Here is a 24,181-nt window from a genome sequence, read left to right as displayed (position 1 = left end):
TCGACCCTGGTGATTCATTCCACAAATGGAAAGAGCTTGTAGGAGGGGAACAGAGCAACCAATGCAAGAGGACAGTGGCGCCTGGGCATCTCTTAAACTCTAGTGCAGCTACAGCAATTCTACAAGCAGCACTTGCTAGAAATAGCCTTTCCACCCCTCGTTGGGGAACACACAATAACCGACATTAGAAGCTGGAAATAAATCATTTACAAATGCTACTTCTACAATTACCTTTATGTTAGCAGCAAAGCTGTCAAAAGAAGAAGCTAGAAGAGAGAGGAACAGGTGTTTTAGTGATTCATTTTTACCGGGAACCCCTAAAACTGCTGTTAGGTCTCCTCCACAGCAGCACAAAACTATGACACGTGAATGAATTATTAAAGAATCTAAGCGCTCCCTTGTAAATTACACTGTCAACTTTTATGTGTCCCTTGAGTCACAGTAATCCTATCTCTGAGTGTTTCCGTCCTTTTGAGGTCCGGTGAAGTCGTATTATTAATGACAGTACACAGGGATGTGGAAAGGGCAAAGGAGGGTCTACAGTGAAGCAGTAAATTCAGTAATCCTCACGCAGCCTTGAAAACAAAACAAAACTCATATTCGCCCCATTGCCCAGAGCCTCAAAGAAAACCATGTGACTCTCATATAAAATGCATATACTCTGCGTCTGCCATTCCCTTCATATTTGGTTTATGTGGGGATCCTATTTATGCACAACTCTCCAGCATGCTTGTCCAAGGTAGACACGATTGTTAAATGGAGACAATGAATAGACAAGAGCTTGGGAAAACATAACGCAGCAAAGTGTAAATCATTAGGATTACCCTAAACAATCTTGAGTAAGTAAGTAGACCGCATGCCAGAGACTGGTAAGGATGACTGGGAAGTGAAGTAATGAATACACACAGGCAAAATCAAGACTAAACTGGATTCTTCCAAAGTCAGAAAAAAAAATGCTTTTGGAATGAGTATTTGCAGGGCTAGGCCAAAGACACCGTGACTTCCCCCTCTGCGCTTGGGGCTTAGGCAGTGACAAGGGCTTTTTATGGACTGCTGATGTCCCTCTGTCTCTGACAGTAAGAAGGAAGATACGAAACGGGCTTTTTAAAGACTGGTAATCGCCACCACTTCCCGGCATGCAGGTGTGTGTGACTACCTTGTCCCAGAAGTTCCCTTCTCCCCAACTCCTAGCTGAGCCGGGAGCTGGCAATGCTAAGGCCCTTTATGGCTATAGCCACAAATCTGCCCTTTGATAGAAACCCCTTGCTACTGGCTGGGATCACTGCCTTTCACAAGGGGCCTGCCCTGTTCTCTTGCTTCTCAAAGTGCAGTCCCTGGACCAGCCACGTTGTTATTACTGGGAAGCTTGTAAGAAAAGAAGGCTCCCAGGCCCCACCCCAGCCCTACTGAATCAGAATCTACAGTTTAACAAGAGCCCCAGGTGATTCAAATGCACATTCAAGTTTGAGAAGCCGCTGCTTTATTCTGCCTTAGGCCGGATGAATGAGCTGACCGGTGACCTAAGCAAAGGTCTGGCTTGGGACCCACAGGGAATCCAAGGATCTGAGAGCCCAGAGGTCTGAACGTCTTCTCTAAAGGTAGGTGTGCCCTACAATCTGTAACTTCTCTGGAACCTCAGTTCTCCACCTGCCAGGATTAAGAAAAGACAGAGGGGCGCCTGGGTGGCGCAGTCGGTTAAGCGTCCGACTTCAGCCAGGTCACGATCTCGCGGTCCGTGAGTTCGAGCCCCGCGTCGGGCTCTGGGCTGATGGCTCAGAGCCTGGAGCCTGTTTCCGATTCTGTGTCTCCCTCTCTCTCTGCCCCTCCCCCGTTCATGCTCTGTCTCTCTCTGTCCCAAAAATAAATAAACGTTGAAAAAAAAATTAAAAAAAAAAAAAAGAAAGAAAAGACAGAGAGGCAGAGACCAGTGTGAGGCATGAGAGTCCTGTCGTAACTGAGCCAGCATTAAGCCCAACGTGTCCTCTCCAGGAAAGGACACTTGCCGTTGCCTGATCTCACGGTAATAGGGAAGGCAGTGCTGCTTTTATAGGCTGCGTGGGTGATTTTCAATCCAAAGGACTTAAATTAAATGTCAGAGGTGATAAAGCACTTTCTGCTTCAAACCCCGTACTCTGTCCTTGGTCGGCTGCTAACAGTCACCGTGTTCCAGGAACACTGGTTTGAGTTACTAAAAGAATCTGTGTAGCCCCTTAAAAGCATAAGCCTTTAAGCCTAAAATAGGGAATGTGCTGTCAGGATTGGCCTCGGTCCAGTTCCACCAGGAGTCAAGAAAATAGGCCAGCACTGCAAGCCTAAGAATTTTTATCAGGTTCAGGAATGGATGCACTTCACTGCCGTGACCTTGGGAGCTGCCACATCATAAGGTACATGCCACCAAGGGATGCATTAACTCAGTGACTCTCAACATAAGGTTCAGGGACCTCCCCAGGGCTCACCAACAACTTCCAGGAGATCTGCAAAGTCAAAACCGTTCTAATAATACCAAGACACGAGTTATCTTTCTCTCATTCTCGCACGAGGGAATTTTCCACAAGCTACATGATGTGTCATGACATCACCACTCTACGTGGCTAATGGAACGTGTGCTTGTAAAATTCCCGTATATTACAAATTTCTCAGTTTCAATTTCTAATATGCTAACTATTAAGAGGTATCATCCACTTAAACAAAAGCTCTTTGGGGACCTCAGTAGTATTTAAGAATACTTAATTCAAAACCCCTTAATGCAAAAGGGTCCTGGGGCACCCGGGCGGCTCAGTCCGTTAAGCGTCCAACTTCAGCTCATGATCTCACGTCTCCTGGGTTCGAGCCTCCTGTCGGGCTCTGTGCTGACGGCTCGGAGCCTGGAGCCTGCTTCGGATTCTGGGTCTCCCTCTCTCTCCACCTCTACCCTGCTCATGTTCTGTCTCAATCTCTCTCTCTCAAAAATAAGTACACAGAAAAAATTGTTTTTTAAAAGAATGCAGAAGGGTCCTGACAGTTGCACGTGAGACTCCCTGCCTTAACCTAACTGCTTCAGGTCGAGCTGGCGCTCCTCTTTGCTGACCTGGCCTCTTGTAAAGCAAAGCTTTGATCTCCACCAGTCCCCTCCCCTCCCCCCGGCTCTTTCCCATCTCGAGAAATGGTGAGCCTCCTCTGTTAGCTATGTGGGGTGCCTTTGAGGGTGTCCCACCAGGACAAGCTGGCCCCTCTTCCGGCCCAGCCACCTCGTGACGGTGCTACTTGGAGCATTCTCCTTCAACAGCGAGGGGGACCAGGAAGGGGACAGCTCTCCCTGGCCTCTGCTCCGTGGGAACGCCTTCCCTGCAAGCTCCACAGCTGGACGGCACTTGACAATTAGGCCAAAGAGTTTCCCCCCAAAAACATCTTCAGAATGAAAGAAGATCTAGGGAGCACCTGGGTGGCTCGGTCAGTTGAGCATCTGACTCTTGGTTTCGGCTCAGGTCACGATTTCACGGTTCCTGGGTCCGAGCCCCGCATCGGGTTCTGTGCTGACAGTGCTGAACCTGCTTGGGATTCTCTCTCTCTCTCTCTCTCTCTCTGCCCATCCATCCCCCCCAACTCGTGCTGTCTCTCTCAAAATAAATAAATAAACATAAAAAAAAAAAAAGAATGAAGGAAGATTCAGAAGGAGGATGGGGAATCTGTAGGAGTAGCCCAGTAATTCCACTGGGGAATCTGTAGGAATAACAAGAAACTCCAGTACCTCTTCTCCCTGGAAAAGGTAAGTTTGAAAACTTAGGTTTTGTCCTAGACTTCCGGGGCTGAAGCTCTGAAATATTGTCACCAAAAGGCTTCTCACTGTCCACCTGAAAGAAAGGAAAGAAATAAGATTTGAACCCACCATAGCTCATGTTACCCTCTCCTCATTACCTGTAGTGCCTTTCTCCCATTCAGTTGCGGGCCACGCAAGTGAGAAGGGGAGGCTGGGCAGGGGGGTGCCTGGGTGGCTCAGTCGGTTAAGCGTCCGACTTTGGCTCAGGTCATGATCTCGCCGTCCGTGAGTTCGAGCCCTGCATCGGGGTCTGTGCTGACAGCTCGGAGCCTAGAGCCTGCTTCAGATTCTGTGTCTCCCTCTCTCTCTGCCCCTCCCCTGCTTGCACTCTGTCTCTCCCTCTCAAAAATAAACATACATTAAAAAATTTTTTTTAAATAATTTAAAAAAAAGAAGAAAAGGTTGGGAACAAATTGAATCATATCTCCATGTATGTTAAATGTTATCCCAACAAAGGAAGCTGTGTGTCCTTACCTTCGCTGAGGCTTAAACAGGAAGGTATGAGCTAACTCTTAGCATAAAGTTGGACATAAATTATATTCTAACCACAGGTTCAGGATCAAGCCCAGAAACGAGTAAGTGAAGTTTATTTCTAAATCTTTCAAAACAGGACAGTTTCATGTTCCTAAACAGGACGCAGTGCTGGCCTAGGTAGGGTCCTCCCTGAAATCAGGGGATTATCACAAGGTGACATTGCAGCCTTCCCCATTCCCTTCCAATCTGAGTGCCTGTATCCTTAAAAAAAAAAAAAAAAAAAAAAGAATAGTGGCAGCTGCGTTATTTTAATTAAGGTGACCTTATTATCCTGACTGGGCAACATAATCTGTAAACAGGTCCAAACACTTGAAATAGGGAACTAACTGCTTCAGAATACTTATGGCATAGAGTCGCTGGATTTTTTTTTATCTTGTTTATTTCTGCCATTTTTTTTTTAATTTCAAGAAGGCAGGTTATAATGTTACTCTTCATTCTACTTTCAGAATTTTATTGATTAGAATTTACTGTCTTCACGACATTAAGTCCTCTAAATTTTAATGCTTCTGCTTAAAGAAACGTCACATGCCATCAGGAAATCCGGCTCCATAAGAGTTACTACGTATAAAGCATTTAGAAAAGAGCTTGGTACATAGCAGAGGCTGTACAAGAATTTGGTAAATAAAATAAACACCAAGCAGGTTTTATTCCCTACGAAATCTATCAAGATTTCAAGATTATGTAGCCCAAAGGGCCTCGACTACAGTTGTATTTCACAAAAATGAAATGCAATGAAGCAGAGTGTCCAATAAACTCAGTTCAACAATATTTAAAGATTGGTCGCTAGGTTTTTACCATTTTACCCAGGTAACCATGAGGTAACCCCAGCTGCTCTACGGTCTCTGGCCAAATAACATCTCTGTTAAACCTATAAACCCGCTCTGCACACAGTCACCTCAGTCAATAGCACCCTGACTTCGGGGTTGACCATGCTTCGTATCTTTTTTTTTTTTCTTCTTTTTTTTTTTTTTTTTTGCGAGAGAGAGAGCACACTCGAGCAGGGGAGTGGGGCAGAGGGGGAGAGAGAGACAGAGAGAATCCCAAGCAGGCTTGACATAAGGCTCAATCCCACATCCCTGGGATCATGACATGAGCCAAAATCAAGATTCAGAAGCTCAACCAACTGAGCCACCCAGGTGCCCTTTCTTATATCTCATGCACAAACATCACCACCAGTGACTTCTTTAAGCCAAGTTATCAATTTGACAGTAATATCCACAGTTAACTACTGGGAGTTATAAGGACTCCTGGAGAATAAATCATTAACTAGAATGTGGAATAAAGAACATGAACTAATATAGGAAATGCTTTTAATGTAATATTAACCATAGATTAACCATAGATTGAGAAACCAATCTATATATACAGTATAATTATAAGTTTGTGGAAAAAATAAAGCCTTATGAATATTTAAAAAGTGAAAGAAAATCCATTAAAGAAAATGTTTATTTATATTACATTGGTGAGCCTATAGGTAATCTTTTTTCAATTTCTCTATATTTTCCATTACTTAAAAAAAAATTTTTTTTTAATGTTTATTTTTGAGAGAAAGAATCCAAAGCAGGCTACAAGCTCCGAGCTGTCAGCACAGAGCTCGATGTGGGGCTCGAACCCATGAATCATGAGATCATGACCTGAGCCGAAGTCAGACACTCAACCGACTGAGCCACCCAGGCACCCCTCTGTTATTTTTATAGTAGTCAAAAAAAATGTAAGGAGGCGATGTGGGCTGCTGCGATTAAATTTCCCCGTTACTTCCTGAGGGCTAAACCTAAGGAAGCTTTAATTAAGGGCCTTGAGTATGGCACATCATTGCTTCTAACTCAGACATAGTTTTTCCTGCTCTTTAAAGTAAAAACAACCTCATTTTAAAAACTCAAGCCGTTTTCTTTAAAACTGATGAAGCTTCAGTTTGCGATGGGGACAGAGCACATGTCAGCCTTCGTTATGCATCTCCCGCCCCTGTCAGTTGGCTGATTCTTCTGGATAATGGCAGGTTGTCACATGCAGACATCGCCCTCTATTAATAATTTCCAAAAATTAAAAATAGGGATGACTGACATTCAGTGAGCAAGTCCTGTGCACGAGACAGCTTCGTATGGCTTTCCTGACAATGACTCCAGGAAGTGAACATCATTTAATCATAGTTACTATTCAGCTTGAATTCCCTCTTTATTTTAATATTGTCCATTCGTCTTCATGGCCTGACCTTCCCGTATTCTGCCCTCATTCGCACCGTCACCCTTCCAAACTCTGAAAAATAATTTTAGGCTCACGTGTCTAACTACAAATGGAGGTTTGCTTTCCCCGGAGATTCTGAAATTATTTCCAAGGCTCGGTGGAGTGGGCTGGTCCTGAACGAAGCACCTGGGGGAGCAGGGCGAGGGGGCCCAGGATTGCGTGCTTTCGACCTTACTGTCCTTTGGCCTCATCCTCACGTTATTTAAGGGGGATCTGGGCCCATCTGATGTAGATAAAGGCCTTCTTGACTTCTCTCTTTCTTCCTGAAACCAAGAAGAAACGTTTTCAAAAATGAAAATGGAGAAAAAAGAAAATTCAATCAGAATATAACCGTATTTAATCGAACTCTGTAGAAGAGTGAACACCTCAGATTTGCAAACCATGAACTTAGAAAGGGTGTTCTCTCTACTTAGCTTTTCTTCAGTTCAGCTTAACATCACTAGTATTTATAACTCGCTAGGGTAATATCTTTCCACCAGTAACAGCGACATTTATTTGTATTAGGAGAAAGTTGGGGGGCACCTGAGTGGCTCAGTCGGCTGAGCGTCTGACTCTAGATTTTGGCTCCGGTCATGATCTTGCGGTTTGTGGGTTCGAGCCCCGAAGTCGGGCTCTGTGCCAACAGCACGGAGCCTGCTTGGGACGCTCTCTCTCTCTGTGCTGCCCCGCCCCCCACTCTCAAAATAAATAAATAAACAACTTCTTTAAAAAAGAAGATGGATGGGGCACCTGGGTGGCTCACTCGGTTGAGCATCCGACTTCGGCTCAGGTCATAATCTCACAGTTCGTGAGTTTGAACCCCACATTGGGCTCTGTGCTGACCGCTCAGGGCCTGGAGCCTGCTTCGGATTCTGTGTCTCCCTCTCTCTCTGCTCCTCCCCTGCTCATGCTCTGTGTCTCTCTCAAAAATAATAAAGATTTAAAAAAAAAAAAAAAAGAAGATGGATGATTGACAGAGACAGAGACAAAGAGAGAGAAACGGAACCTGGCACACACCCCACCCCGGCAATTTCACGTCAAGGAATTCGTTATAAGGAAATAACTGCGGCAATGTGTACAGTTACAAACATTCTCATGACCATTCCAAACCTGGGAAGTCAGCTATACCGGTGAGTAAGCAATTTCCTCTCTGCTGGGAACCCCCCTTGCTCCAACGCTCAGCCGGGCGGTGCTGGGGCAAACCCGCCGCTTGTCGAGCCGCTCGGGCAGGCCCCACCGCTGGAGGGCACTGGGGAGCGGCTGCAAGCCGGGAAGGGAAGCCAGGCCCGGCTCCCAGGGCTGCCATCTACGGCTGTCAATGCCACCCCAGCAACCGCTCTTCACCTTCCGAGTGACAGAGGTACCGGGTTTATAGTGTTCCTCCCATAACCGCAGAGCTAGCCTCCTGCGCCCCACTCACACCTTCCAGCACCAGCTGGCCAGAGGGCCCCGCTCAGAACTCTGGGACTTGCCCCACAGGACCCTTCCTCCAAGCTCCCGGGTCACCAGCAGTGAGCGGTGTCAGTCCCGTGTCCCTTTTACCTTAAGTCCTTCAACCCGTTTGGCTTTACTTTAAAACATTAAATCTTTTGGGGCGGCTGGGTGTGTGAGTGGGTGGAGCGTCTGACTCTCGATGTCGGCTCGGATCATGATCTCACGGTTCAGTAGTTCGAGCCCCAGGTTGGGCCCTTTGCCGAAAGCGTGGAGCCTGCTTGGGATTCTCTCTCTCCCTCTGCCCCTCCCCCGCCCACACAGGTGCATGTGCTCTCTCTCTCTCTCTCTCTCAAAATATAAATAAACTTCAAAAAAATAAAAGATTAAATCTGTTTACTAAAATAACATGTGCAGTCTGTTTTCCTGACTGAACTCTGACTACTGTATCAGTGAAGTGCCCAACAACAGGAAAATGACCAAATTATGGTGCTTCCATATGGTGGACTGCAGTGAAGCCGTGAAAATCTGCCTGGTGTAAGAATACTTAAGGACGTGAGAAACATGCCCAGGGTATGTGAGGTGAAGAGGGAAAGGTGCAAAGTGATATGCAGTCTTTTAACGTTAAAATTATGTGGGTGTGGGTGTGGGTGTGGGTATGTGTATACAGAAGAACATGCTCAAAAAAAAATGAGTCATGCTCATCTCTAGATAATAAGAATGACAGGCAATTTTTATTTTCTCCTTTTTGCTTATCTGTATTTTCTAATTTTCTAAAATGAATACTTTTGCCATAAGAAAAAACAATAAATCTGTTACTTTAAAAAGTTAACACTTGGGGCCCCTGGGTGGCTCAGTTGGTTAAGCGGCCGACTTCGGCTCAGGTCATGACCTCGTGGTCTGTGAGTTCGAGCCCCGCGTCAGGCTCTGGGCTGACAGCTCAGAGCCTGGAGCCTGCTTCGGATTCTGTGTCTCCCTCTCTCTGCCCTTCCCCTGCTCGTGCTCTGTCTCTCTCTCTCTCTCTCAAAAATAAACATTAAAAAAATTTAAAAAATAAAAAGTTAACACTTAAAGGAAGACCTATATTAGGAGATGAAAGCAAGATTAATATGATGGAGTGGAAAAGAAAGATAAACTGAAAAATCACCATGCACCCATATCAGCCTGGAAAAAATAGCAGGTAAGTAAGGAAATACTGGGGCACCTGGGTGGCTCAGTTGGTAAAGTATCTGACTCTTGATTTCGGCTCAGGCCATGATCTCATGGTTCGTGAGTTCAAGCCCCGCATGGGGCTTTGCGCTGACAGCACAGAGCTGGCTTGGGATTCTCTCTCTCTCCCTTTCTGCCCCCTCCCTCTTTCAAAATAAACAAATGCTTTTTTTTAAATAAGGAAAACCTAAAAAGCAGCTGATGCCTTCCTTAAATTAATCATTGGCCTCCCATTATATAAGTTATGATGCCCACAGGATTGATGGATTTGCACAGATTAGTGACCCTTTTCATTCAGTACCCCCTTAACCCACAGCCTACATTTTCAAGGATTTTCCAGGACACCAGGCAAGATCTGGGATGACAAGCAAAGCACCTGAAGAAGCTTTACCAATTACATTCACCCATGCTCCATATTGTTCTAGAAAGGATTTTAATGGTTAAAAATTATAAGCCACAAGGTAAAAGAAACACCAAAAGTACTCAGGATGACGGGAAATCGGGGCTGAACAAGAACGCCCGAGACCCTTCCCGATCACCAAAGACGGCCCCAAATACAACTCGGAGCAGCAGCCTCAGCCAAGAGGGAAGGAACACTCATATTCACAAGCTCAAGAGCAAAAGCCATGAAACAATAGCTAATAAGCTAACCAGCCTACTTCTGTCAAACTTGTGACTTTGGCTTTTGTATCGCTTTTCTGTCCGCTCCACCACAGACCAGAAGGAACCCATGTCAGACACAGTCTAATGGGGCAGGCTGAACAGTCCGAATACAGAAACTCAAACCCAGCCAGGAGTCTCCAGGTTTCTACTCATCCAGTTGCATCTAAACTTGGTAACTGAGTTTGAGCTGAGAACATTCTGCGGAGAAAATTCCTGACAGATCTACCACTGGCTTCTCGATTATACTTACAAGAAACCTGTTTCTATGCAGGAACACGCGTTCTCTGATGGCTGTCCGTGTGGAAAACTCTATTTTGGGAGCAATGCCCTAAAAATGAAATAGCATAAAGGAAGCAAATAAATTACTGGAAACAGATTCTTCGCCCATCCCATTCTAACTTGAAAGCCTGTAAGAACCTAATTACTCTTTTGTGTGGTTGGCATAACCCACACATATCGCCTAAAATATATACATATGGGGCACCTGGGCGGCTCAGTTGGTTAAACATATGATCTCAGCTCAGGTCATGATCTCACGGTCCGTGAGTTCGAGCCCCGCGTCGGGCTCTGTGCTGACAGCCCAGAGCCTGGAGCCTGCTTCGGATTCTGTGTCTCCCTCTCTCTCTGCCCCTCCCCCTGCTCGCACTCTGTCTCTGTCTCTCTCAAAAATAAATAAACATTAAAAAATTAAAACACTGAACCACAGAATTGAGTGAGATTATCTAGGATTATCTGGGATAGATAGAGGTTCTCCTTCCTTGCCTATTTGCTTTGAAAAACGTGCTTCGTATCTTATACCAAATATTTATGCTCATTAGATCTATTTCCAAACTCCCCATTTTGTGTCATTGACACTCTTCTGGGGATCGGTGCCATACTGAATAATACACAGACACACACACACTCAGTAATAACAAGGAACAAAGTACAGGTGCACACAATCACATGGGTGACTGTCCAAGGCATTTTTCTAAGTGAAAGGAGCCAATCTCAAAAGGGTGCAGACCATATAATTCCCTCTACGTGACCTTCTGAAAAAGACAGAACTACAGTGATGGAGAGCAGACCGGTGGTGAGGGGTAAGGGAGAGGTTGCCTCTATAAAGGGATAAAGGGAGGAGATTTGGGGGTTGATGGGAGAGCTCCACATCCTGATCACAGTGGTGGTTTCACAAATCTATACATGTGTTAACATTCGTGTAACCGTGTATCAGAAAAATCAATTTACCGCACGGTCATTTAAAAAATACAATTATCTGGGCACCTGGCTGGCTCAGCCAACGGAGCGTGCGACTTTTGACGTTGGGGTTGCGAGTTTGAGCCCCACGTCGGGTGTAGGGATTACTTAAAAATAAACGCTTTTAATTGGTAAATAAATAAAATAAAAATACCATTATCTTTCTAAAAAAGACTGAGGCTTTAGAGAGACAGAAAGCAGTTTCCCCAAGGTCCCGTGGGTTCTAGATGGCAAAACGAGAACAGAACTGGATCTGATCGAGTCACAGGATCTCCGACTGACCTCATGGTCTCACCTGCAGCCATCGCTCCCTCCCCCCCTCCCCCGCCCAGCAGGACCCTCTGCTCTTCCCTCCCCCAGACACCATCACCTGGCCAGGTGTTCCTTGTCCCGGGTGTGCCTTCCCTTTCTTCATCTCCTGTCCAAGCCCCAGTCGCCTCTCAAAGCCCGCCCTCCCCCTCACTCCTCCGGGCTGTGAAAGCTCATTCTCATTATAGGACGTAGTAAGTAAGAAGGATCTGCATCAGCTGAAGCCCCAGCGGGAGAGGATATCGACAAGTACTGTATCTTTACAGTGAGGGACTTTCACGCGATCTCATTTAACCCTCCCACAACCTGGGTAGGACACAGTCCTATCCCCATTTTATCCAACGAGCTTGGAGAGGTTAAGTCTGTCCACTGTGACGCAGCTGGGGATTGGTGGAGCCAGGAGTCAGCTTGTGTCCTGGGCGTTTATTCACTCCTATGCACGTTCATTCTTGTGCGTTCATCTTGTCCACAGAACATGTCCTTACAGGCACAGCCTAGATCCTCAGCTCCTTTTTTTCTTTTTTCTTTTTTTTTGCCTCTAGAATGTGGTATGCCCATACAAGCGGTAGGCTTGGGCCAGAGACTCAAGATTTCTGGGCTTACAAACACATGAGCCCAATTGCTGCCAAGTTAGAAAATCCAGGGGGGGAAGGGTGGTGGTGGGGGGTGGAGACATCTGGCAAACAGCGTACGTGACCTGCTCAGCCTCACCTCCAGCTATGAGACTGCCCACCGGAGAGGAGACTGGGGGAAGCTCCAAGGTCCACAGCGCTGTTGGTTAGAATCACGAGACCTCGTGTGTGCCAGACCTCAGGTCCCCCATGGCCCAGCCGTCTGAGCCTGAACACGTCCCCACGTGGGCCACAGACTCGTGCAGTTTTTCATGGCCTCACAAGGAGGCAGCATCATCATTTGAATGACAATTTAATAAACCACAACAGGTCACGTTTACCGTGAACCTAACTATATGCCAGATAGCATGTTAAACGCTGTACATATATCCAACCCTCGCAATAACCCTATAGGGGAAGTACTATTATCAGTCCATTTTGCAGCTGGGAACCTAAGGTAAACAGAGAGAAAGCAATTTACCCAAAGTCACAGTAATGAGTGACATAGCCGGGACTGAACCCAGACAGTCCGAGTCCACACTTCGCACGTGTGGCTGCCCAAACCGCTGTTACACTTTGCCTGGAGAGGAGGAGGGAGGTGCCCTACCAGCAAGGAATCCACACCCCGTAACACAGTCCTGTTCGCCGCATATAACCTCGACGCCTGACAGTGACTGACAGATAATAAGGAAGAACGTATTTTCTTGTTCACAGGAGCACTGATTTTAGTGTAAAAGTTTAGAGCTGAAGTTTACAGGGTCTATCTTGTCCAATTTCCTTAGCAACAGGATGAGGGCAATGATGGTTAGGTCAAGAAATGGATTTAACAGTACGACTTTTCTAGAATCATGGCCCTAAAGAAAAAATGAAATTATTAACTAAAAGCTAACAATGAAGAAATAATAATATTCCTTCTGCTTACTTTACAGTCTTCACCTAACAAGAAAACAAATTATATTAAAAAAAAATTCTTGGGGCACCTGGGTGGCTCAGTCAGTTAAGTGTCTGAGTCTTTAATTTCAGCTCAGGTCATGATCTCCCAGTTTATGACTTTGAGCCCCGAATTGGGCTCTGTGCTCTCTACTTGGGATTCTCTCTCTCCCTCTTCCACTGCCCCTCCCCCACTCAAAAATAATTAAATTTAAAAAAAAAATTCTTAACCTCAGCAGGAAAAGCGGGGAGAAACAGCGGTTAAGGTATCAAGTGAAATAAAACGAAATACAGAAATACAAAGGAAAAGTCACACTTTCGTGAAGGAAATAAGTCTACTTCTTAATGAATTAACAACTTAGAGAAAACAAGTGAATGATTTGCCTGACCCACACATGTACACACTCAAGTTCTATGATATGAATGTAGAGAAAGTGGACAATGGGCTGAAATAAACACGAGAGAATTAGCGTCTCACAGTGACCAAGATTCCAGACTTTGAAGTCTGACAGACAAGCATGCCCCATCATTCATCAGCCCTGTGTCTTCAAGCCCATTCTTTTTTTTTTCAATATTTTAAAAGTTTATTCATTTTGAGAGAGACATAGACAGCGTGAGTAGGGGAGGGGCAGAGAGAGAGAGAGAATCCCAAGTAGGCTGTGTACCATCAGCACAGAGCCTGATGTGGGGCTCGATATCATGAAACTGTGAGATCCTGACCTGAGCCAAAACCGAGAGTCAGACACTTAACCGACTGAGCACCCAGGTGCCTCTCTTCGAGCACCTTCTTAAACTCCCTGTGCCACCTTACCCATCAGTAAAATGAGGAAAAAACTGATAGCCACCTTCCAGGGTCAAGGAGGACTGCACGAGATAACCTGGAAGAAACTCAGCACAGTACCTGGCATCTAGCGAGCGGGCACTGAATGTCTGCTACCATTAAAACTGTGGCAGCTGGTTTTATGTTGCTTTATAGAACATTTGAGAGAAATTGAGCTCCGCTATCTTTTTACAAATTGTTTAAAACATAGTTTCATTAACTTCACTGACACTTTACCTCTAATGCCTGCCGATCTTTCCCTGCGGTTTTAAAGCCCTTTCTCTGCATTTACCAAAAACTATAAACACAACTTCCTATATGTTCTTCTTCCTACTTATGCCCATAAAGTTAAACAGAGACAACACTTGAGAAAACATAAGATGTGTGTTTCTCCTCGTCTCGATACTCAGCTGGATACCAGCTCAGTGTTTGTGGATGGCTTTTCTGTGATAGAAAACTCAGGCAAACCGAAGTTAACATAAGGAATATCCTTCACGTGATTCTCGCCAGTTTTGATCCTGTTAGCTCCTGAAGAGAAATATGCCAATAACTCAATATGATAAAGGCAAACATTCTCATGAGTACGATGGATATAGGTGATATACAAAGAGTATCTCGGAGGGGGAAAAAAATGGCGTCAGTGATATTCACCAAACCCTCAAAGATTATGGAGGGTTTAGAGTTACGGACATTAGCAATTCTGAGGAGGACAACTTTTGATGAAAGTTTGCCATTTGAAGTATTAGAACTAGAAGTTCTGTCGTCATAAACATCACAGAAGTAAGGGTCCTGCATGTTGTATATTCTACACAGTACTCTCAACAAAATGGGAGGCAATAACATTTTATTAAGTGATAGTAACAGAGATTCATGGGCAAGTAACAGAAAAGTTGAGTATTAAATATGCTTTTTATAATTCATAAAGGTGTGGCCCTTACAACAGAGGCCATCCAGGCAACAGAAATGTTGAGAAAACCATCCGAGTTGCTGTGAGGTCAGAAACTATCACAGATATCATCAAAATGAATATTTTGAATTTGGGTTCAGGCAATGCCCCCAAAACAGACTGTCATCTGAATCACTGCTGTGTCTTTTAAGATCCTTCAATAATATCACTGCGAACCTCTGTCTCTTTCCCTTCCGTTAAGTGGAGACTGTGATAGCTGCCTTGGCTGACATGAGAACTCTGAGGAAAATAACATATCTTATGAAGAACCGAAAGCTCAAAATAAATGAGAGGTGGCATTATTACTATTACGACTGTATTTTGCTTTCATGATTACTAATAAAACAATAGTTTCAATTAAATAAACTGGTAGAGGGGCGCCTGGGTGGCTGAGTCAGTTAAGCGTCCGACTTCGGCCCAGGTCGTGATCTCATGGTCTGTGAGTTCAAGCCCCGTGTTGGGCCCTGTGCTGACAGCTCGGAGCCTGGAGCCTGCTTCGGAGTCTGTGTCTCCGTCTCTTTCTGCCCCTCGCCTGCTTGCACTGTCTCTCTAACTCTCTCAAAAATAAATAAAACATTTAATAAAAAACAAACCAGTATCAAATCTTTCAGTTAGTCTGCATTCAGAGAAGGTGGAAAAAGCATCCTTATAAGTATGTGACAGTGTGACGATGGCAATGATTTACCTGGCTAGGTAAGATCCCCACCTCTCAGACCAGTATAATTGGTATTTTGAATGGGGCATCTAAACGGGGCTGCTAAACAGAACAAGGGAACTAACCCAGATGGAAGTGATCTGCCCAAGAGCATCCCCTATCGGAAATAAAATGTCCAGGTCGCAAGAATCTCTCCCAGCAGAAGTCCAGCGGGGCATGAATCACTTACTGGAAAACCTGCAAATGTCTTCATGAGCACCTGCCTGTACATGCCAGGGAGCGAAGGTGTCAGCTTGGGCTCAGGGAAAAGAAAATCTCGTGTGTTTTCTTCATAGCAGGCCAACTCTTCCCATGCTAGAATGCAAGGAGAAAAACCGTAAGTAGATTTACGTTCTGAAAATGATCTACTTCTTGAGTTTAACAGAATAAAACCTCAGACAGGTGATGGCAGAGAAGGCACTCAGATAAAAGTAGACATTTTGGGGCGCCTGGGTGGCTCATTTGGTTAAGCATCAGACTTCAGCTCAGGTCATGATCTCACGGTTTGTGAGTTCAAGCCCCGCATCAGGCTCTGTGCTGACAGCTCGGAGCCTGGACTCTGCTTCAGATTCTATGTCTCCCTGTCTCTGCCCCTCCCTTGCTCACACTCGGGGTGAGCTCAAAATAATAATAAATAATATTTATTTATTAAAATAAAAATGTTTATTTTTATTTATATAAAAATATGTATTTATAATAATAATAAATAAATGCTCAAAAATAATAAATAAACATTAAAAAATAAACATTTTGATTAAAGCACCTCTTATTTAAGAGGCAAGTAGAAAACACTTCTACTGGTTCTTATCTCACGGATAAAATTTAAAAGTCTTCCGAACTCACAACAGAGAGAGACAAAAATATCTAAAGGATTACTCCACAAGACAGAACAAAGAGAAAAATCTCTTTTCGTCCATCTGTCTGTCCATCCATCCATGCCACCACCCATCCTTTCCTTCCACATGTTTTCCAAGGACACACTTTGGGCCAGGTCCTAGGGACAGAACAGGAACAAAGCAGACAGCGACCTGTTCACACAAAGCTTACAGCATAGACTGGGGCTCGACGTGTCCTGTGATGCAGAGATACCAGTATCCTGATGCCCCCCAGAACAGCCGAGGCCGTGGTTCTTAGCACGGTTGGTACCAGCCTCAGGGACACTTCCAAAATTTGTGGGGACATGTCATCGGCAGGAGCCAAGGTGCCAGGGTCAAGACATTGCAACACTCAAGACACTCCTGCACAACATTCTAACATCATAACCGACATTCTTTTAGGTGACAAGCTAATTCTTCCCTTATAATTAGCGAAGCCTGGAACCTCACGGCTACATGTAAACACAAAGCACTTTCTCTGCATGGTTTTATTTTTTTTTAATGTTTTTATTTATTTTTGAGACAGAGAGAGACAGAGCATGAACGGGGGAGGGTCAGAGAGAGAGGGGACACAGAATCTGAAGCAGGCTCCAGGCTCTGAGCGGTCAGCACAGAGCCCGACGCGGGGCTCGAACTCACAGACCGTGAGATCATGACCTGAGCCGAAGTTGGCTGCTTAACCGACTGAGCCACCCAGGCGCCCCACTCTGCATGGTTTTAAAATACACTGAATTTTCGGGAATGCAGGTACCGTGTGAATTAAGGGACTGTCGTACTTGACTGTGTTTGGGTCTTTACTGAGCCCCTACCGGCAGTTTGAAAACCATGCCACATCTAAATACTTCTTTGTGCCCACCATTTATGTATTGATACGCTATCGTTTTATTTTAAACCATTTTCCTTTTATTTCTCCATTGGCAGTGATTCGCTTCAGTTGGTTATATTAACCATCAATATTATTTCAGATTTCAGTCTGACGAAAGGGATGTTACCAAACACTCATTACCAAAAGATCTGGGGGCTACGAGGACCGAGAATCACTGAGCGAAGGACAGAGAAGCTGCCGTCTGAACGCTCCTCGTCTACACAGCAGGTGCGACACAAGAGGTTCAGACTAAGAGTGGCCTCTGTATGGCACACTGCCACAGAAGAGACTATGGTCAACCAGGTAGCTTTACTGTTTGGTGACTACCATTCTGTTTGTGAGAAGAAGTCTGACGAGGGTGGATTTCTGGCACATCGATGGCCTGGAGCCTGTTTCCGATTCTGTGTCTCCCTCTCTCTCTGCCCCTCCCCTGCTCATCTCTCTCTCTCTCTTTCAAAAATATATAAAACATTTTTTAAAAATTAAAATAAATAAATATGAATGTTTGGGTTCTAATAAGAATCCATGTGCAAAAAGAACGCATTCTATGGTTTTCGTCATCAGATCATGTGTCCCCACCCTTCTCTCAGACGTGCTCCGGCCACAACGGATTGATGATGTATCTCTCCCTCCTCCACCGCCGCGTCCTTCCTCTGCCGGTGCTGTTCCTTCCAAAATGTCCTTTCTTCCTTCCCATCCTGTTGAGATCTCCTTCGTCCTTCAAGCTTCACGTCCAATGTCTCCTCATGTCTCCAAAGTAACAGGTCCAAAACAACACCCTTGATTTTTTCCCACACATAAGCTCTCCCCTATTCTCCCTTCAGAGAGAAGGGAGCAGGTGCTCGGGCCAAAAGTCCAGGCTTTATCCTTGACTCCACTCCTTCGCCCCTCACGTTAACCCGCTAGCCAGTCCTGTGGACTCCGTCTCCGAAATAAACCTGCAATCTGTCTCCTCTCTCCGTCTTGACGGTCCCTACCCCGGTCCCCGCCACACCACCTCCCTCCCGGACCACTGCCACGGCCTCCACACTGCTATCTCTGCTTCCATTCTTGCTGCACTCACACTGTCCTCCGCACACCGCGATGTTATAAACACGTCAGACTGGGCCCTTCCTCTCCTGAGAACCTCCCAGCGGGCTTCCCGTCACTCGCGAATAAAGCCCGAGCATCTTGCTCTGGACTTCAAGACTCCACATAATCAGGCCTCTGACCGCCTCTCCTGCCTCATGTTACCACTCTTCCTCCTCGGTCATTCCACGCCCTCCCTGCCGCCCTTCCCGCTGTCCCTCCAACACGCCAGGCTCGCCTCGACCTCAGACGTTTGCCCCGGGTTCTCCCTGTAACGTTCCTTCCCCGGATCTCTGCAGGGCTGCCTCCCTCCTATCCCATGATGGGCCTTGGTTGAAATTTCATCTCATGAGAAAGGCGGTATGCCCTTTGAACTTGCAGCCTGATGAACTTGCAGCCCTTAAAGTACCACTCAGCAGGCTCTTCATTCGGATATGTATCTCTGATCCGTTTCCATCAACGTTCCATGAAAGCAGTCCCTGTCTGTCAACGTTCCTTACTCTATCCCTGGCAGGGCTGTGCCCCGAAAGGTGTGAATGCCAGGCAGTGAGTGGCCCAGCCACGATGCCTCACCTGGAGAGGGACCATTCTGTCAGCGTTTCCCACACGGCCCTTGAGATGTCATTAAAGATAGACATTTTACACCTGTGTTTGGGTGGCCGTCAGAACCGAGTGGTAAAACACAGCCCCCCGGGGCTGCCCCCAGACGGGTGCCTGGTACAGGACGGACACTTGCTAAGTGCCTCTTGAGGGGATAATCGTGAAGACCGACGTGGAGTCAGTTAGCAGTAATCACCCTCTCTGAGACTCCGTTTCCACCACCGTGAGACAAGGCAGACAGACCAAAAATCCTCTGAGGGGTCCCTGGGTGGTTCAGTTGGGTAAGCAGCCAACTCTTGATCTCAGCTCAGGTCCTGACCCTGACCTCTCAGGTCGTGAGTTCAAGCCCCGTGTTGGGCTCTGCACTGGGGATAAAGCCTACTTAAATTTTTTTTTCTCTCCAACCTCCACGGTTCATTCATTTCTCAATCATTTCTTTCCAATATTTTCAATTTCTTTTCATTCATACGTTCAAGAAATATGCATAGAGAACCTACCGTGTGCCAGGAGTCCTAGACCCTGCATGTATACTAGCAGACAAAATGGGTCCAACTCCTGCCCTCCTGGAGTTTCCAGTCTACAGATGTCAAAACAACTATGCAAATAAATATACAAGGTACACTGATGACAAAGAGAAAGGTGGGGAGGCAGTGGAAGGCGGGTGCTATCCCAGAATCAATCTTAGCATCAATCATTTCCCAGTCTTATCCTGGCCACCTTTTTTATCAGTGCTCCCTAGGAGGGGCATGGCCTCCCCACCTCTGCCGGCCAGACAGACTTCCTCCAGTCTGAGGTCTCACAAGCGCAACCTGAAAATGGGAAGTGATGCGACGGTCTCCTCACCCGTCACCAGCAAGGGAACGCAGCTTTCTGCTGAGGTCCACGTACAGTGGGGAAGAACCGTGTCCAGATGCACACAGAGCTGGTTCAGATCCCTGCCCCACCCTTTACCAGCTGTGTGACCAGGAGCACGTTACGTCATCTCCTAACTTCAGGGGCCTCTTCAGGAAAACATAAAAGTCATCGTAGTACCTGCCCCCTAGGGCTACTGTGAGGTCACGTGACATGTACAAAGTGTAGAGCACTCGGACACCACCTGCCATTATCGTGCCCGCTCCATGACACCCACCCAGCAGGGGTACGAGGTACCAGGGCTACCCTGGTCTCTGGACGTCACGTGTTTTCAGTCACACGCTCCTACCGGGAACACCTGCGTGCCTGGGACGAGGCCTCAAACACCGGGCTGTTCCTTTTTCCTTTCATAGGTTTTTGGCCAGCTCTTGTCACTGCATCCAAAATGACAGCTACTGAGTCACTATCACCGTCGTTAGCAAGAATGAAGATAAAAATAAGAGGTCAGAGAACTGGAGGCCTGCTCATCTACCACCTTTGGAATCACGGGGATGAAGGCATTGAAATTGGAGGAGATAGACAGAAGGCTTACGTCCTCAGTTCTCTCTCTGGTTCCATCATATTCTAGAGCCCTAACTGCCACCCAGTGTAAAAATGTTGGCACCCCACGAGGATGTTACAGCAAGAGCCTGGGTTATACACAGGCTGAGCGATACTCATAGGCCACGTGCTATGTCTGAGGGAAATCCGTGTTTTTATAGGCTAATGGCACAGACAGACAACGACATCATCGATGCCGTCGATGAAAAACATTTCCCCTAAAAAGGAAAACGAATGAGGACTTCAAGAAAAAAAAAATTTTTTTTTTTGAAAGAGAGAGAGATAAAGAGAGAGCACAAGCAGGGGAGAGGGGCAGCGGGGGAGAGAGAGAGACAGAGAGACAGAGAGAGAGAGAATCTCAAGCAGGCTCCACGCCCAGTGCAGAGGGGGCTCGATCCCATCACCCTGGGATCTTGACCTGAGCCGAAATCAAGAGTTGGATGCTCACCCAACTGAACCACCCAGGCGCCCCCAAAATCGATCATTTTAATAACAATATTGTATTGAAAATCTAACATTTATAGAGCACATCAGAATCGACAGCTTGCTTCCCACTATGGAGTCTCATTTGATGCCTTCTGTACCGATAAGGAAACTGAGGCTCTGTGAGTAGAAGACACTTATCATGATGCCACACGGCAAAGCAGGAATTCAAAACCATATTTTCCGAGGCAGGAGTTCTGTTCTTGCTGATGCCTGGTAAATACCACTACAAAGTATAAAACCAAACTCTGATTGAGGGAACAGGTGCCCACAAAAATGGCGATTTACAGCTGGACTGAATGTACATGACTTGTCCCCAAGTAGACGTTTTTTCTCTAAGAGATCAGTAAAAAGAAAGCCCCAAGCTCCCAGTCCAACAGGATTACACTGCTGCCCCCCTGTGTCCACTTGCTTTTTTCCCATCTTGGTAAACAAGAACCCGAGGCATCTTTACAGCTTCTAAGCCAAATCTTTGGACCCCTTCATTCTTTCGCAGTAAAGCTGTATGTAAATCTAAGCTACTTGTATCATTAACACACGGTCATAATGTCTTTTGACTATCAGCGTGTTCGAAAGGAATGTGAATAAATATCAAACAATGAGGGGCGCCTGGGTGGCTCAGCTCATGACGTCGCAGTCAGTGAGCTCAAGCCCCGCGTCGGGCGCTGTGCCGACAGCTCGGAGCCTGGAGCCCGCTTCGGATTCTGTGTCTCCCTCTCTCTCTGCCCCTCCCCTGCCTGCACTGTCTCTCTTTCTCAAAAATAAACAAACATTAAAATTTTTTTTTAGGAATCAAACAATAAAATAACATCTACAGCAAAATGAAAAGGTAACAATTCAGCCAAGTGAAGGGCTGGTCCCTGTGAACCTACATGTGACCCATGTGACCCTACGGTGCAGCCTACAACGAGACAAATCATTTTTGCTTAATTATCCGCTATCGAGACCCAGCAGAGCAAAAGGGCTTGCAATCACCCTTCCGCCTGGCACCACTGGTGGGATGCCAGAAGCACACTGTGGGGCACGTTCCGGGCACACCCTCAATGAACACGTCGGAAGAACTGACGGATCCGTCTCCAATGCATCTGAAGCTGAGTGACATTATTTTGAGCAATTCTAACTTCACTCCACTACGATTACAATCTGAAATTGAAGGACCATAGACAAAAGGAAAACACGTCTCATACGGCCTCCACTTTGTATCTGAGTAACTTCTGAGTTATAAACAGTACGCGTGCACCCAGCCTCAGTAGTCTCCAATCATCATGGCTTCGAGCTATTCTTGCAACCCGCCCACAGATGGATTTCTGGTCGTGTGGAAAACACATGGTTGGGGCACCCGGGTGGCTCAGTCGGCTGAGCATCTGACTCTTGATTTTGGCCCAGATCATGATCCCGGGGTCGTGGGGTGGAGCCCCATGTCAGACTGCACGCTGAGCGAGGAGTCTGCTTGATCTCTCCCTGTCTCTCTGCCCCTCTCCCCTGCTCACGCTCTCTCTCTCTCTCGAAATGAAAAAAAAGAACATATGGCAATCTAAGATATATTAAACTTTAAAAAGCAAGCTGCAGAATATGTATATTCAACCAATATGTATACTAAACATACATATGATAAATACTAGATATATATAGCACATGTATGTATATGTATGTATATATATGCATGTATGTATTTTAGGTTTTAAATGCATTACATATACTAAATGCATTTTAAAACATCTGAAAAGAAAATTATTAGTAATTGTTGTCAGGAGCTGTTGACGAATGTGGCTTTTGACTTTTTATTTTATATAACTTTGTGTTAGTTTAATTTTTGCAGGGAGAGTATGTAGGTATTGGGTTATTTTTGTTTTTAATTCGTGTAGAATTAAATAAGACCAAAATGAGTCTGCTTCTATTTTATTAACATACTGAAGTATAACTTGCCAGTTAGCATTGATATATGTTTGAACATAAAACTAGGTCAAATAAGGAAGAAAAAAAAAACGTGGAAAAAAATTCAATGCCCTGATTTTAGCCTGTCACTTTTAGGCTGAAAAATATTCAGTAAGAATTTCTGGAAAGCCAGGAAGAGGCACCACTGGCCTTCCTTCTCTTCTGTCTACCTAAGAAAGCCCTAACACATACGAGGGTACCCGTCCTTAAATCCACAGGGAGTGGGGTACTTCTCTGTTTCGGGGCCTCCTCTGCCAGTGAGCCAAGAGGCAGAAGAGCTACAGATTTCTGGGTCCCCTCCATCGCTTGGGGCCTTGACCCGCCACAGGCAGGGCCACACCAGGCACAACTGTGATCCTCTTAAAAACCTCCACAGCCACCTCTGCTTTAGCTCAGGAATCTGCCAGGCTCACTCTCCTTCCCTCATGCTTTCTTAAGAAGAAGAGAAAGGGGCGCCTGGGTGGCTCAGTCGGTTGAGCGTCCGACTGCAGCTCAGGTCATGACCTCGCAGTTCGTGGGTTTGTTCGAGCCCCGCGTCGGGCTCTGTGCTGACAGCTCGGAGCCTGGAGCCTGCTTCCGATTCTGTGTCTCCCTCTCTCTCTGCCTCCCCCCGGCCCCCACTCACACTCTGTCTCTCTCTCCTTCAAAAATAAACATTAAAAAAAAGTCTTTTTTTTTTTAAATTTTTTTTTCAACGTTTATTTATTTTTCTTGGGACAGAGAGAGACAGAGCATGAACGGGGGAGAGGCAGAGAGAGAGAGGGAGACACAGAATCGGAAACAGGCTCCAGGCTCCGAGCCATCAGCCCAGAGCCCGACGCGGGGCTCGAACTCACGGACCGCGAGATCGTGACCTGGCTGAAGTCGGACGCTTAACCGACTGCGCCACCCAGGTGCCCCTAAAAAAAAGTCTTTTTAAAAGAAGAAAAATTCAAACAGTAACGTATCAGAACATACAACAAAACGGGGAATCCATACACAGTAAGCATAACTTACTAAAAACTTTGGTAAAAATATCAGGAAGTTATACCAAATGCAACGTTAACATCCAGACATCACTCCACAAGTAACCACGGGGCACTGAAAGTCACGTTGTACAGAGGAAAAGAAAGAAAACAAATCATGGGAAAATGGAAATTTTTTAAGAAGTAAATTTTAAATTTGAGGTTGTCACAAATCACGTCTGCAAAAAAGAAGAGGCCAGAAAATATAGTACAATATACTTTAAAGAAATTATTATATACTTTGCAAACATGATTAATTCAAACGTTAATATCCAGCATTAGCTAGGATATGGGCAATGGACCTGCTATATACACACTGCTGAACACAGTAATAATGGAAGCTTGCTGGCGATCGGTTTACTTCCAGGTTACAGATATGGATGGATGGTTTAGTCGAGTCCCCGCTTATCCATGGGGAATTACATACCAAGGCCCCCACAGCAGACAGTATTGAATCCTACACACACTACGTTTTTTCCTATACATACATACCTATGATA

At 45.8% G+C, this 24,181-nt stretch overlaps 1 protein-coding gene across 3 annotated transcripts in view; it reads right to left on the bottom strand.

Annotated features, from left to right (window-relative positions):
- SPATA6L (spermatogenesis associated 6 like) overlaps window positions 1-24,181 on the bottom strand; it is a 44,329-nt gene that overhangs the window by 5,755 nt on the left and 14,393 nt on the right. For 2 of the 3 annotated variants that reach the window (XM_047101380.1, XM_047101389.1), the window contains 5 exons: window positions 15,590-15,714; window positions 10,104-10,181; window positions 6,607-6,834; window positions 3,728-3,830; window positions 232-266 (listed from right to left, as the gene is read on the bottom strand). In XM_047101380.1, coding sequence (XP_046957336.1) covers window positions 232-266; window positions 3,728-3,830; window positions 6,607-6,834; window positions 10,104-10,181; window positions 15,590-15,714 — 569 coding nt within the window. The remainder of the gene's footprint in view (window positions 1-231; window positions 267-3,727; window positions 3,831-6,606; window positions 6,835-10,103; window positions 10,182-15,589; window positions 15,715-24,181) is intronic. The other variant, XM_047101398.1, reaches the window with a different exon arrangement.

The sequence above is a fragment of the Lynx rufus genome, unplaced genomic scaffold (assembly GCF_022079265.1).
Source record: "Lynx rufus isolate CCGP_SWC_20201006 ecotype Redwood Valley unplaced genomic scaffold, mLynRuf1.p SCAF_10, whole genome shotgun sequence".
In the NCBI taxonomy this organism is placed as follows: domain Eukaryota; kingdom Metazoa; phylum Chordata; class Mammalia; order Carnivora; family Felidae; genus Lynx; species Lynx rufus.
The sequence above is the reverse complement of the archived record's forward strand: the minus strand, read 5'-3'. Positions and strand labels throughout refer to the sequence as shown.